This window comes from Rhamphochromis sp. 'chilingali' (genome assembly GCF_963969265.1).
Source record: "Rhamphochromis sp. 'chilingali' genome assembly, chromosome: 14".
NCBI classification, from domain to species: Eukaryota; Metazoa; Chordata; class Actinopteri; order Cichliformes; family Cichlidae; genus Rhamphochromis; species Rhamphochromis sp. 'chilingali'.
In genome coordinates, this window is record NC_137941.1 from 2,440,070 (window position 1) to 2,454,187 (window position 14,118).

The window sequence follows — 14,118 nt, forward strand, 5'->3', positions numbered from 1 at the left end:
GAAAAGTGTAGTCTCACCTGTGAGACCTTTCTACGTCTGTGCACAGTGATTACATGCAGGCAGTGGTTTGTGATTTAACTGATTATCTTCGTTGGACAAAAGGCGTTTAACAAAGGAGAAGATGAAAGGAGCGACGTCGACGGGTTGTTGAACGAAAGATTGAAAGAAACAAAAATGAAACAAGTTTTATTTTTACCCATTGTTCAACAAAGCGGCGTTTAGAGGGACAAAATCAAAGCATGCCAGTTTGTCTCCAGTTTATTTATGTGTTAGTTAACTTTTCTTACCGTGTGTGCGCGTGCACGACAAATACACTCTGCAGGAGTGTTGATTCAGAAACCCTACGTGCTCAGGCAGAAGGTAGTGGTAGCCGGCCATTCTGGCTACCGAGGGAATTTACAGCAGTGATTATTACGGCTGTTTACATTCCCCCACAAGCCGACACTGACCGTGCACTCAGGGAACTGTACAGCGCGATCAGCAGCGAGGAAACCGCACACCCAGAGGCAGCGTTTATCACAGCCGGAGACTTTAATAAGGGAGACCTGAAGAAAGTCTCACCAAAACTCCATCAACACATCCTTTTCAACACACGTGGAAACCGGCAACTCGACCACTGTTACACCTCTTTCCGGGATGCGTACAAAGCCCTCCCCCGCGCCCCATTCGGCCAATCAGATCACTGCTCCATCCTGCTCCTGCCCGCCTACAGGCAGAAGCTGAAACAGGAAGCTCCAACCCGGAGGGCGGTGCACTGTTGGACGGACCAATCGGAGTCTGCGCTGCGAGACTGTTTTGATCACGCGGACTGGGAAATGTTTCACGTGGCCGCCAGAGACATTGATGAATACACAGACTCAGTCTGTGGATTTATCAGGAAATGCGTGGAAGATGTCGTCCCATCCAGAACAGTCAAATCCTTCCCAAATCAAAAACCCTGGATTAACGGAGATGTTCGCGCGGCACTGGCGGCACGGAACACCGCCTTTGCCTCCGCGAACACATCGGACTACAAACACGCACATTACCAACTCCGGAAGACGATCAAAGCAGCCAAACGTGAGTACAGGGACAGGGTGGAGCAACAGTTTGACAACCCTCGGAGTATGTGGCAGGGACTAAACACGATCACAGACTTTAGAGGGAAAACCAGCACACCGCAGACCACGGCCTCTCTGTGTGAGGATCTAAACGTATTCTACGCTAGATTCGACACAGCGAACACCATGAGACCGGACAGTGTGCGCACCGCGGATGACGTCAGTGCGCACACTGTGTCTGAGGAGGATGTGCGGAAGTGCTTCAGGAAGGTGAACGCACGCAAAGCTACTGGTCCGGACGGGATTCCCGGCCGCGTCCTCAGGTCATGCGCGGCTCAGCTGGCTGGAGTGTTCACGCACATCTTCAACCTTTCCCTCTCTCTGTCTGTAGTCCCAGCCTGCTTCAAAATGGCCACCATCGTCCATGTACCCAAATCCTCCACCATCTCCTCATTGAACGACTGGCGACCTGTAGCCCTGACCCCCATCGTAAGCAAATGCTTCGAGAAGCTGGTCAGGGACTTCATCTGCTCTGCACTACCCGACTCACTGGACCCTCTACAGTTTGCATACCGCCACAACAGGTCCACTGATGATGCCATAGCCCTGACACTACACACTGCCCTGTCACACCTGGAGAAGAGAGACACGTATGTGAGGATGCTGTTTGTAGATTACAGCTCAGCATTCAATACCATCGTTCCCTCGAAGCTGGACAGGAAACTGCAGGATCTAGGACTGAGCAGCTCCCTCTGCAGCTGGATCCTTAGCTTCCTGTCTGACAGACGCCAGGTGGTCAGACTGGGCAGCATCACCTCATCCCCCATCACACTGAACACTGGTGCTCCACAGGGGTGTGTACTGAGCCCTCTCCTGTACTCACTCTACACTTACGACTGCACAGCCACTAACAGCTCCAACATCATTGTGAAGTTTGCGGACGACACTACAGTGGTGGGTCTTATCACCAACGGTGATGAGACGGCTTACAGGGAGGAGGTCAGCGCCCTGACCCACTGGTGTCAAGACAACCATTTCACCCTCAACGTCGCAAAGACAAAGGAGTTGATAGTGGACTTCCGGAGGTGCAGAGAAGTACACACCCCCATCACCATCAACGGCGCTGCTGTGGAGAGAGTGAGCAGCTTCCGGTTCCTTGGCGTACATCTGGCTGAGGATCTTACGTGGTCAGTACACACAAACAAAACAGTGAAGAAGGCGCAGCAGCGCCTCTTCTTTCTCAGGAGACTGAAAAGATTCGGCATGAGCCCCCGCATCCTCAGGACCTTCTATCACTGTGCCATTGAGAGCATCCTCACTGGATGCATCACCACCTGGTATGGCAACAGCACCGCCTACAACTGCAAAGCTCTCCAGCGAGTAGTGCGGTGCTCTGAACGGATAATTGGAGGTGAGCTTCCCTCCCTCCAAGACATCTACAGGAAGCGGTGCCTGAGGAAAGCGGGGAGGATCATCAAGGACTCCAGTCACCCCAGCCATAAACTGTTCAGACTGCTTCCATCAGGAAGGAGGTTCTGCAGCATCCGGTCCCGTACCAGCAGACTGAGAGACAGCTTTTTCCATCAGGCCATCAGACTGCTGAACACGTCATAGACACCTCAGCTTCACTACTGGAACTTCAACATTATGCACTCCACACTGTATATAAATGCCACTTGTTTTGCACATATTCAACTCTGTATATTTTATTATTATTATTATTATTATTATTATTTTATTTTATTTTATTTTCTTACTATTTAATTTGTAAAAATGTGTATACACACACACACACACACACACACATACACACACACACACACACACACACACACACACACACACACACACACACACACACACACACACACACACACGTAGGAAAATATTTAGTATACACATCCAGAAATGCATACACTATTATATATTGTACATATATTTATTAGTTTCAGGTTGGCCATTCTTGTATTTTGCTCGTTTGTGTTGTTGTGTTTGCACATCTCTGTTGCTTGTGGGGCTCGCACACAAGAATTTCACTCGCATGTGCTGTGCCAGTGTGCCTGCACATGTGATGTGACAATAAAAAGTGATTTGATTTGATTTGATTTAGTGGCAGGAGATAGGACTTTACTAAGAATGAATCTTTGTTCAACTGTGTGTTGCAGGATGGGAGAGTGGGCTTAATTAAGCTGTGTGTGTCCGTTTTCTTTGAATCTCTTTCTTCTTCTTCAGCTGTTCTTTCATTTTGCTGCAAAGCGTATGGAAATCGTCGATAACTGGATGTGGTTGCTTGTCTATTTCCAGTCAGAGAAGAAAAGCAAAAATGGGCAAATGAAGGATTGTTGTGTGTGGCGTCAAAACTACGCCTGCCAACAGAAGACCACATTAACATGATGCTGAGATATAAAATAATCCATGGCATCGTGATTTCACACGGAAACGTGCATTTCAGATGCACATCTTCTTTTCTATATCATTAACACCTCCAAGAAGAAGATAATTTGTGGTCATAAAGACTTGCCCGTTGTCAGCTGCACCGCTGCGGAGTGATACTGCTGGGCCCAAAGCGTGCCAAGGAAGCACTCCATGCACCATTATGCCATGGTGTAGGGAACACCACCAGGATTCGTGGCGCTGTTGCCAATTTCTGACTGTACCATCTGTGTCCTTAAGCAGAAATTGATAATCTAACAGACCAGACAACATATTTCCAGTCTTCAGCGGTCCAATTTTTAGCTGTCCACTGTAGCCACACATTTGTGTTCTTGAGATTGGTTTTCCAAGTTTGTAAAGCCTTTCTGTCAGCTTCAACCAGTTTAGGGCATTCCCGTCTGACTTCCCCCATCACCAACACGTTTCTGCCTTCTGAACTCCGACCTTTTAGATGTTGGTTTATTCATTTTCCAGCAGCGTTCTGAGTAAACTTTGGAAACAGTACAGTACGCAGTGAAACAAGACATTCCTCCATGACCACGGTGCTACGTGTGACACAGGACAATCAACACAGGACTGCATAAAGTGCAAATGTGCAAAAACTGCAAAAAAAACAACGACCGTGTAACACCAGACGGTGCAGACACAACAGTGCAACAATGCAACAATGACAGTGGGTCGTGCAAAAGACTGAGCATTGTGCAGAAAGTAAGTTGGTGTATGAAGGTGTGCGTGTGTGCTTCAAATTAGCAAGACATGGCGATAATCTCGGTGCTAAATGTGTTCTTTAATTTTCAGAGAAGGGTTCTGTTGTTAAAATATATGTTGTGTTCACTTTATCATCTATTCTTTCTGTTAGTATGAGAAGCCGACACTGGAGAGGACGCAGGGGTGAGGAGAAGCATAGAAGAGAGGAGACAGATTAGCTGAAGAGAGAAGTGCTTGATAGCAAAGGGAAGGAGCAAAACGTCAAAGGAGAGGCTGAGGTGACGGGGTGAAAGCAAGGTACGCTGCAGATGAAACGAAAGAGAAATAAGATTAATGGGAGGAAAGCGTGCGCTGAGGAGACGGTCAGAAGGAGTGGACATAAAAGAGCTGTGAGGAAGGGTACGAGAAGGAGTTGAAGGAAAGGGTAAGCCTCTATAGGCAGCGGTAATTAGAGCAAGGCTCGTCCGCTGTGAGGCAAACGCACACACGTGCTGTTAATTCACACAGATGATTGGTGCCCTTCATTGCCCATCGCGTCCACCTCTGTGGGTGGTAAATAGGCTTTTCCCCAGTCTACATGAGGCACTTCAAAGAAACCTATTACCTCTGTGCTCACAATATACCTTCTTTTATTGCAGAAGCAGTGATATGCACGCGCTGAAACAACAAAACAGTCGCACTTTAGAGAAACTGTGACTGTTGTTTGAAATAAACCATAAGCAGGTATAGTGGCACGATCATATATCAATAACTTCACTTGATAAATTAAACATAAAGGCTGTTATAAGGTCATGGTTTGTGTGTTGGAGGTATTAAGTATTTAATACTGGTTTAATTCTCCATGTCCTCCCGACTGTACAGCAGCTGGTTGTAAAGTTTAATGAGCTACCTTCTCCTCCATCGAGCTGGGAGTACGGTAAACACCTCTAAATGGTTTAGTACGGAAACATCATACTTGGTTACGATTTTCAATGAATTTTATTTATACAGCATCAGTTTACACCAACATCTCCTCCAGGTGGTTTATCTTGTGAGGCACAATCAGATGATCTCTTTTGAGCAACAGCTTGACAACAGTGGAGAGGAATGCTCTCTTTTAACAGGAAGTGACCTCTGGCAGAACCAGGCTGAAGGAGGGGGAGTCAAAAACTGCAGAAGCTTTAGGGTGAGGGGAACGAGAAGAGAGAAAAGGGGGAGTATAGAGATATTTTGTTTCTAAACTAATGAAAATGTGCGCAGGTTTTGTAACGTAAATGTAACGCTGCAGTGCTAATGCTGCTAACCAGATTTGTACAGTACAAGTCTTCTTAATTACCCTAAAGATGGAGATGTTTGCAGAGATGCTAATTCTCTGTGGAATTTCAAACTGGATCATGGAAAAGAGAACATTTTGTTTGGTTGCTCTTTGAGGAAGTGTGTGCCTGGCTAATTACAGTGCACAGCTTCATTCTATACTCGTTATGTATTATTTTTATTTTCATTGTCCAACAATGACTTTTAAATCTTTTGTAAATCAGAGTTAAAATAAGGTTGCTGAGAGGACGCAGACTCCTCTAAAGACGGATACACGTAATCAAGTTTGGAGCCACCGACTGAGTTTTCAGGACATCGGTGAGCCAACAGGAGTCACTATGAATGAGACCCAAAGTTTCTGTGTGGCAGCACTTCACCGCTCAAACCTTTGTGGTCGGCCCCCATTTTCCATAAGTCACATGACTGGCCGCCATGGAGTTTGCCAAGAGGGATCTAACTGGAGGAAACCAGACACTGAGCAGCACCTCATTAATACCATCCCTACAGTCACACACAGTGGTGGCAGCATTGCTATGTTGGAAGCTCTTTCTGTAGCGCATAATAGCCTCGAGCCGTCTCCGGTGAAAACGTCTTCCAGTGTGCTGAGCAGAAGTTTACATGCTAACCGCACGACAAGCAGAAGTTCAAGAAGGTTCAGGAAGGTGAACGCACGCAAAGCTACTGGTCCGGACGGGATTCCCGGCCGCGTCCTCAGGTCATGCGCGGCTCAGCTGGCTGGAGTGTTCACGCACATCTTCAACCTTTCCCTCTCTCTGTCTGTAGTCCCAGCCTGCTTCAAAATGGCCACCATCGTCCATGTACCCAAATCCTCCACCATCTCCTCATTGAACGACTGGCGACCTGTAGCCCTGACCCCCATCGTAAGCAAATGCTTCGAGAAGCTGGTCAGGGACTTCATCTGCTCTGCACTACCCGACTCACTGGACCCTCTACAGTTTGCATACTGCCACAACAGGTCCACTGATGATGCCATAGCCCTGACACTACACACTGCCCTGTCACACCTGGAGAAGAGAGACACGTATGTGAGGATGCTGTTTGTAGATTACAGCTCAGCATTCAATACCATCGTTCCCTCGAAGCTGGACAGGAAACTGCAGGATCTAGGACTGAGCAGCTCCCTCTGCAGCTGGATCCTTAGCTTCCTGTCTGACAGACGCCAGGTGGTCAGACTGGGCAGCATCACCTCATCCCCCATCACACTGAACACTGGTGCTCCACAGGGGTGTGTACTGAGCCCTCTCCTGTACTCACTCTACACCTACGACTGCACAGCCACTAACAGCTCCAACATCATTGTGAAGTTTGCGGACGACACTACAGTGGTGGGTCTTATCACCAACGGTGATGAGACGGCTTACAGGGAGGAGGTCAGCGCCCTGACCCACTGGTGTCAAGACAACCATCTCACCCTCAACGTCGCAAAGACAAAGGAGTTGATAGTGGACTTCCGGAGGTGCAGAGAAGTACACACCCCCATCACCATCAACGGCGCTGCTGTGGAGAGAGTGAGCAGCTTCCGGTTCCTTGGCGTACACCTGGCTGAGGATCTTACGTGGTCAGTACACACAAACAAAACAGTGAAGAAGGCGCAGCAGCGCCTCTTCTTTCTCAGGAGACTGAAAAGATTCGGCATGAGCCCCCGCATCCTCAGGACCTTCTATCACTGTGCCATTGAGAGCATCCTCACTGGATGCATCACCACCTGGTATGGCAACAGCACCGCCTACAACTGCAAAGCTCTCCAGCGAGTAGTGCGGTGCTCTGAACGGATAATTGGAGGTGAGCTTCCCTCCCTCCAAGACATCTACAGGAAGCGCTGCCTGAGGAAAGCGGGGAGGATCATCAAGGACTCCAGTCACCCCAGCCATAAACTGTTCAGACTGCTTCCATCAGGAAGGAGGTTCTGCAGCATCCGGTCCCGTACCAGCAGACTGAGAGACAGCTTCTTCCATCAGGCCATCAGACTGCTGAACACGTCATAGACACCTCAGCTTCACTACTGGAACTTCAACATTATGCACTCCACACTGTATATAAATGCCACTTGTTTTGCACATATTCAACTCTGTATATTTTATATATTTTATTATTATTATTATTATTATTATTATTATTTTATTTTTTTACTATTTAATTTGTAAAAATGTGTATACACACACACACACACACACACACACACACACACGTAGGAAAATATTTAGTATACACATCCAGAAATGCATACACTATTATATATTGTACATATATTTATTAGTTTCAGGTTGGCCATTCTTGTATTTTGCTCGTTTGTGTTGTTGTGTTTGCACATCTCTGTTGCTTGTGGGGCTCGCACACAAGAATTTCACTCGCATGTGCTGTGCCAGTGTGCCTGCACATGTGATGTGACAATAAAAGTGATTTGATTTGATTTGATTTGAGAAGGAGAGATCACTTGGAAGAGCTGAATTTACTGAGATGGAGAAATTAAGAGTTTGGTGGTTAGACCAACACGGCAGAATCGAAGGACCAACCGAAGTCTAGATGATGGTGGTGAAGATGAAGACTGAGGCCTGGGTGGAGCTCTGACTGATGTGTCTGTGAGGTGCAGATGGGTGGAGGTGGGTTGCATGAATGAGAGTCTGAAAGGGAGAGTAACAGAGAGCACAGATTTAAACTACGCAAAGTGGAGGCTGGTTGGCTCAAAGAAGGCAGGCAGGAAGATGATTGGACAAGAATACTGATGGCAGTGTTGAGATCGACAGCGAGGGAAGCAGTAGTGATGTAGACAACAGCAGCCCAACCCCCAGGACAGCAGGCAGGTGACTGATTACATTATTGAACTTGTGCACAAACGTCATCGTGATGCCAGGAAAATACAGGAAGCGTTACTGGAAAGGAGCGAAAGGCCTGGAGTTTCCAGGTACTGTCTGGACTTGAACCTAACCTGAAAATAGCGGTGCACTATTGCTCCTCATCCAAGCGGGTGGAGATTGAACATCTGTGCCTGAAATGGGACAAAAACAGTTTTAATCTTCGGGCTCGTTCCAAAGAAGACACTGAGCTGCCATTGCTGTGGAAGGTGCTTTAACTAAAGGTCCTCTACAGGACCCAAAACTGGCTGTACTTTGTCACTGTGTGTAGATTTCTCAATGCACGCAGTGCTAATCTTATTAGGACGTTTAAAGCGAGGCCTGGTTTGTACTTTAGAAATAAATCTTACTTTACTTGTTTGCCTGTAATTGATTTTGGTGATTTGCTGTATATGCATGCTTCCTCTGCAGTCCTAAAGAGTCTTCATTCACTGACCACTTATATTTTCTATGGTCGTATATTTTACTTTATAAAGCCGTTCTAGGTGGACTTTGCATCTACATCTGTACCCTTCTCTGTCCCAGGACTCATAGTTACCATCTAAACTTTAGATGGAGACGGAGGATGTTTCTTTTAAGAAACATGAAACCATTAAAGTTTTATGTGTATGTGCTGTGGATTTATACTTTATGTTGTATTTGTAGTCTCTCTTGTGAGACAGATTGATCTCAGTGGGACTTCCTGGTAACATAAAGGTAATAATATTAATGATGACGATATTAAATGTTAATAAGAATGTTGAATCCATTTGAAGACGAGTTTGAAATGGAGCAAACAACCTGATTGGGTGAAAAAGCTGGAAACCATAACACAAACGGAGATCAGTGCCTGACAACAACAACTGCAAGTTAACTCAGATTTTAAGGTGTTTTTCACCTTTACAGACTTTTGATGAGCCTTAGAGCTCCGTCAATGCAAAAGCATGAAAATATTGACTCAGGTCATTTTTCTCCAGCTCACAGCTGAAACACAAAATCACCCCAATGTCACCAAATCAGTTCTTACATTTTCATTTCCCACTTTAGTTCACTTTTCATTTTCAGCAGTGGCGGCAAAGTCTGAAGATATAATGATGCTCATTATGACATCCAGTCTTGTGTGTGTGTGTGTCTGCCTGCATCTCCTCCAGGTAATGAATTGTCTGGTGTCCATTAGTGCTGAGTACGCTGTTGATGCTGACCACACAGAAGCAGTATTGACTGCTGTGGTTTGAGTATTGATATGTGGCCACTTAAAGCGGGTCTTTAGGTCTGTCGCGCGTATGCCGTCTTTTAATTTATGTTAGCTTGTATAGACTGCGTTCCTATTGAGCTTCGTGTGTATCCTTCCTCTGTCAAATCTGGATTAACTGCGTGTCTTTTACTCCAGCGTCCGTCGGCATCGAGTTAACCACCTGTGTGTCTAGTTTACTAACCCACCGTGGAAGCTGTTGTTGGTTCAGTTGACTTTTCTATGTGTGTTTATTTGTATGTGAGACGCGAGGGCTGTATCTGCCCTGTGATTCTTTTAAGAGTGGTGCTGATGCAGTGTTTGTCCTTTATCTACGTCCTCTGTATACCAGCTGTACTGTGTGCTGTCTCCGGCTTTCTTTTTGATCCACATGCTGTGTCAATGTTTGCTTCTGTCCAGATTTGGAAAGAAAAAAGAGGAGAAGAAGGAAGCGAAGGCCGCTCTGCAGCGACAAAAGTCAGACCTCCTGAGTGACCATGAGCTCGAGAGGATGAAAGAAGAGAGAGAGAGGTGGGGAGGTTTCTATCCATGAGATGATTAGGATGAAATAGCTGAAATACTGCATGCACTCAGAGGAGGTGTGTTAGTCTGTCTATGCTGAAGAACATGAATGCTCACTTTAACAGCTCTTTTAATTACCTTTATCAGTCTGTCTCCACCCCTCTGAATGCTCCACGCCTGTCATATCTGAGCTCTATGCTTTTGATTTTTTCTATGCTAGTCCACTAATCAAAATACATTCAATAGATGCAATAATTAGTCCTGCGTTTCCTTTCCAGAATCGAGGCATCGCATCCCGAGTTACAAGATCAGCGGCAAGGCGGCGGCGGCGGCGGTTCGGCATATCCCGATTTTGAAGATGATGACGCAGATCCCAACTACGCCCGTATACAATCCTTCAGGGACCGAGGTATGGGCTCGGTGCCACAGCCTCTGTCTCAGTCGCCTCCCTACAGAGCGTTTCAGCACGCTCGTACACCTTCCCCTCTCGGCCCATCCGGCTTTCAAGGGCACGGAAATCATACTAACGAGCCCGGAGTCATCCCCGATGATGACCCTCTGGATAGGCTCTACGCCAAAGTCAACAAATCAAGGGGAGCTGGAACTACGTCTCCTCCTGCTCCTCCTCAGGCTAATGACAGGTAAGGAGCTACGACCTTGTTGGGATGTAATGATAAGACGAAAAGGATTTTGAGAGCACAATGGTCTTATTCATTAGTTATGTTCAGATTCTATACCTGGAACATGTGAAAGCTCAGAAAGGTGTGGATACACCAGAGTCCCACCAGGTGTGGCACATGGGAGGCTCCCAGTGGAGCTTGTGAAAAAGGTTCCCCATCAGTGGGTTACAGGGGCCATCACACAGCTACAGCGTACTGTTACCTGTGTGTCAGAAAGGTGTCGTGTATACACAGAACATGACCAAAGCGTGCTGTCACTTTTAGTCCACCTCCTGTTCCTCGTCAGTGTTGCAGTACAGCAGCATCTTCATGTTTCTCTTTGCTCTTCTACTGAATCACATTCATCTGCCTGAGGCCAGTGTGTGTGTGTGTGTGTGTGTGTGTGTGTGTGTGTGTGTGTGTGTGTGTGTGTGTGTGTGTGTGTGTGTGTGTGTGTGTGTGTGTGTGTGTGTCATAAGAAAGCAGGGCTCAGTGTTCCTCTCCGTTTCCCAATCCTGACTTCTTTCCTTTATGATGTCAGTCACAGCTCACTTACCTCTGAATATATCTGCCAGTGCAGATATTCTCCCACACACGTGTGCATCCACCTCATTTCTGTACCTGTCTCCTTGCAAAGGAGTAAAGCTGTTTGATGGACAGCTACGAGCATCCCGGAGATGTTTTCTGACACTGCCTTTCCTGTATTCTTAACTTCGTGCCTAAGAGGGTTTTTCTTTTTAAATGCAGAGTCAGGACTCTTTGACCTTGATTCACAGTGTCGAGTCCCTCAACATTATTAAAAGAAATCTAATTGTTAAGAGGATTCACAAAAAGAAAACTGTCTCACCAAGCATGTAAGCTGTGCTCGGGAATCAGATAATACACCGAAAGACAATCATCTACAGTATCTCACAAAGCTGTTTTCCCCAACAGTCCACAAATTCCCCCCTCTCTGAGTTTTTCTTCTTCACTGGAAGCTGGTTAACTGCCATTTACTTTACTCTAATTAATTTGATAAGCGCCACCACAGAGAGCCACAGAGTAGCTATTCTGGTAAGTCTAATTGGCAGGGTGGGAAATCAGTTTAGAGTGCCTCCATGTTCATAGGCAAAATATTGATATTTGCCAGTAGTGTATTGATAATGTATTACAAGAAGAAATTTCACAATATGTTGCTGTCTTAAGTCTCCCACTCATAAATCTCATTCTATGCAAAAATATAAAATGTTATATTTATATAACAAAATAATAAAAATGCCCTTTTTAAATGGTTTGCCTCATATAATCTGTAAAACCAATAAAACCTCTGAATTTAGGCTTTAATACTTATTTTGTTAAATCCAATTTAACGTTTTCTCGTCTTTTTCCTTATTTAAAGCAGCATGGGTCTTAAAATGTTTTGATTTCTTTAGAGCTATATATCTATGGCCTCAGGTTTTGGCAGACGGTGCTGTTCATTTATCATCACTTCCTGAAACCTGATGATGCAGACAGAAGGAAGTGCAGGTATTGGCTGACAGTAATCGATGGTGCTAGAAAAAGAAGTTAGTGTGTCAGCGGGGTGTGTGTGTGTGTGTGTGTGTGTGTGTGTGTGTGTGTGTGTGTGTGTGTGTGTGTGTGTGTGTGTGTGTGTGTGTGTGCTGCTGTGAGTCAAGGGAGGCCTGAGCCACTGTATGCATATAGGAGATAAACAAAATCTCTAAGAACTCCATCAGCACGTCAGCAAAGCAGTGAAGAACACCTCTTTCACACACATGCATGCAAACACACACACAGATCGACACAAAGACCAACACAGTGACGGAAACACCGTGCAGCTCACAGCTGAACCCAGCTACGTGTGCTCGTGGAGTTAGGTGTGTGTTAGGTACAGATTCGTGTGTGTTAGAAAGAAAGTTGATTGAAAATGGCTCTAAAAGCCAGATTACAAAGCAGGATCTGTAGTGTGCCAGCTGATATTGGATGGTGATGATAACTTAAGTGATAGATAACATCATACCTGAGACCAACAAATACAGACGCCTACATGTCTGTAGGTGTCTATGAAGTGTGCAAGAAAGACCACATCAGCAGTGAGCGGGCAGTCAATTGTTAGCTAGTGCTTGATCGTGCAGTAGATTGTGAGAGTTCTGGAAAACAGAGACAAGAGAAGAGCACACATTTTTCTGCAATAATCCCATCATTCTTTTATTATTTGAGTTTAAAGGTGTCCTAAATAATAAGTTATTTAATAGACAAAAGGATATTGTAATCAAAAATATGCATAGAATAGTATGCAATAACATCTTCTAATGCAGGGGTGTCAAACTCAAATACACAGTGGGCCAAAATTCAAATCTGGAACAAGGTCGCGGGCTAACGTTAATATTTATTGAAAAAAAAAATCTTCCTCCAAATATGAGAATGAATCTTTTCTTATGGACTCGAACACGTTTTGCTGAAAAACTGAATATGGAACAAGCAAAGCTTAATACTAAACAATATATATATTAGCTGTATAATACCAGTAGGCCAGCTCTAATAGTCATTTGGTATGGCTTCGCGGGCCAAATATAATTAGGCTGCGGGCCAAATTTGGCCCGCGGGCCAGAGTTTGACACCTATGTTCTAATGCATTCTCATAAACTTCGTCAAACAGGAAGGAAAGAGACGGCGTCACTAGCATCTTAATAAACTTCATCCTCACCTCGTACCTCATCTCCTGAACTGAAGTCTCTAACACATGGAAACGTGCATAAACATGTTCATTGTTACTATCATTTATTAAAGCTAATAAATAATGTTTAATGTTGTTTAGCTAGCTCCTGTTGGACAGCTAACAAGAGCTAGCTAAACAACAACAGCTACTTATAAGATAATGTTACGCCAGTTAATTTTATACACTTTCCTTTGAAAAACAGTCTGATTTCATTTATATATATTAGGAGAGTTTCTTCACTAAGTGTTCAACAGTTACACCCACTTCAAAGAATGTTTACTAATACTACTTAACAGCTGCTAACAACAGCTAACAGTGGCTAACAAGAGGTAACAGAGGCTAAGAGTAGCTAACAGCAGCGCTTACTGATAGCTCAGCATATCCTCAATGATTCACCTCAGTCTCTGGTCAGAAGTGAGCTTTTCTGATTTACTGACTCAGGCTCAGACAGAGTCTGCCATAACTGCATCTTCCAGACTAAATAAAGGTGGACACTTCTCACCCAGCATTGACAGCTGAGGTAAACAGTGCACTCACAGCCTTCCACAGATAGGGATGCAGATAGGGTCCAAACAGTAGTAGAATCACACTGGCTGGCCACGGGCGTTACGACGGTACAGTAAAAACGTGATATTTTTGAGCTCTTGGCTGACTAAAACATGTTTGTCCTACAGCAGCCACC

General features: G+C 45.3%; 1 protein-coding gene across 4 annotated transcripts in view; it reads left to right on the forward strand.

Moving 5' to 3' along the window:
• Positions 1-14,118, forward strand: part of LOC308410389 (partitioning defective 3 homolog B-like) — a 238,090-nt gene that overhangs the window by 144,953 nt on the left and 79,019 nt on the right. For all 4 annotated transcript variants that reach the window (XM_080903688.1, XM_080903689.1, XM_080903690.1 and 1 more), the window contains exons 20-21: positions 9,978-10,088; positions 10,358-10,720. In XM_080903688.1, the coding sequence (XP_080759814.1) occupies positions 9,978-10,088; positions 10,358-10,720 (474 nt within the window). The remainder of the gene's footprint in view (positions 1-9,977; positions 10,089-10,357; positions 10,721-14,118) is intronic.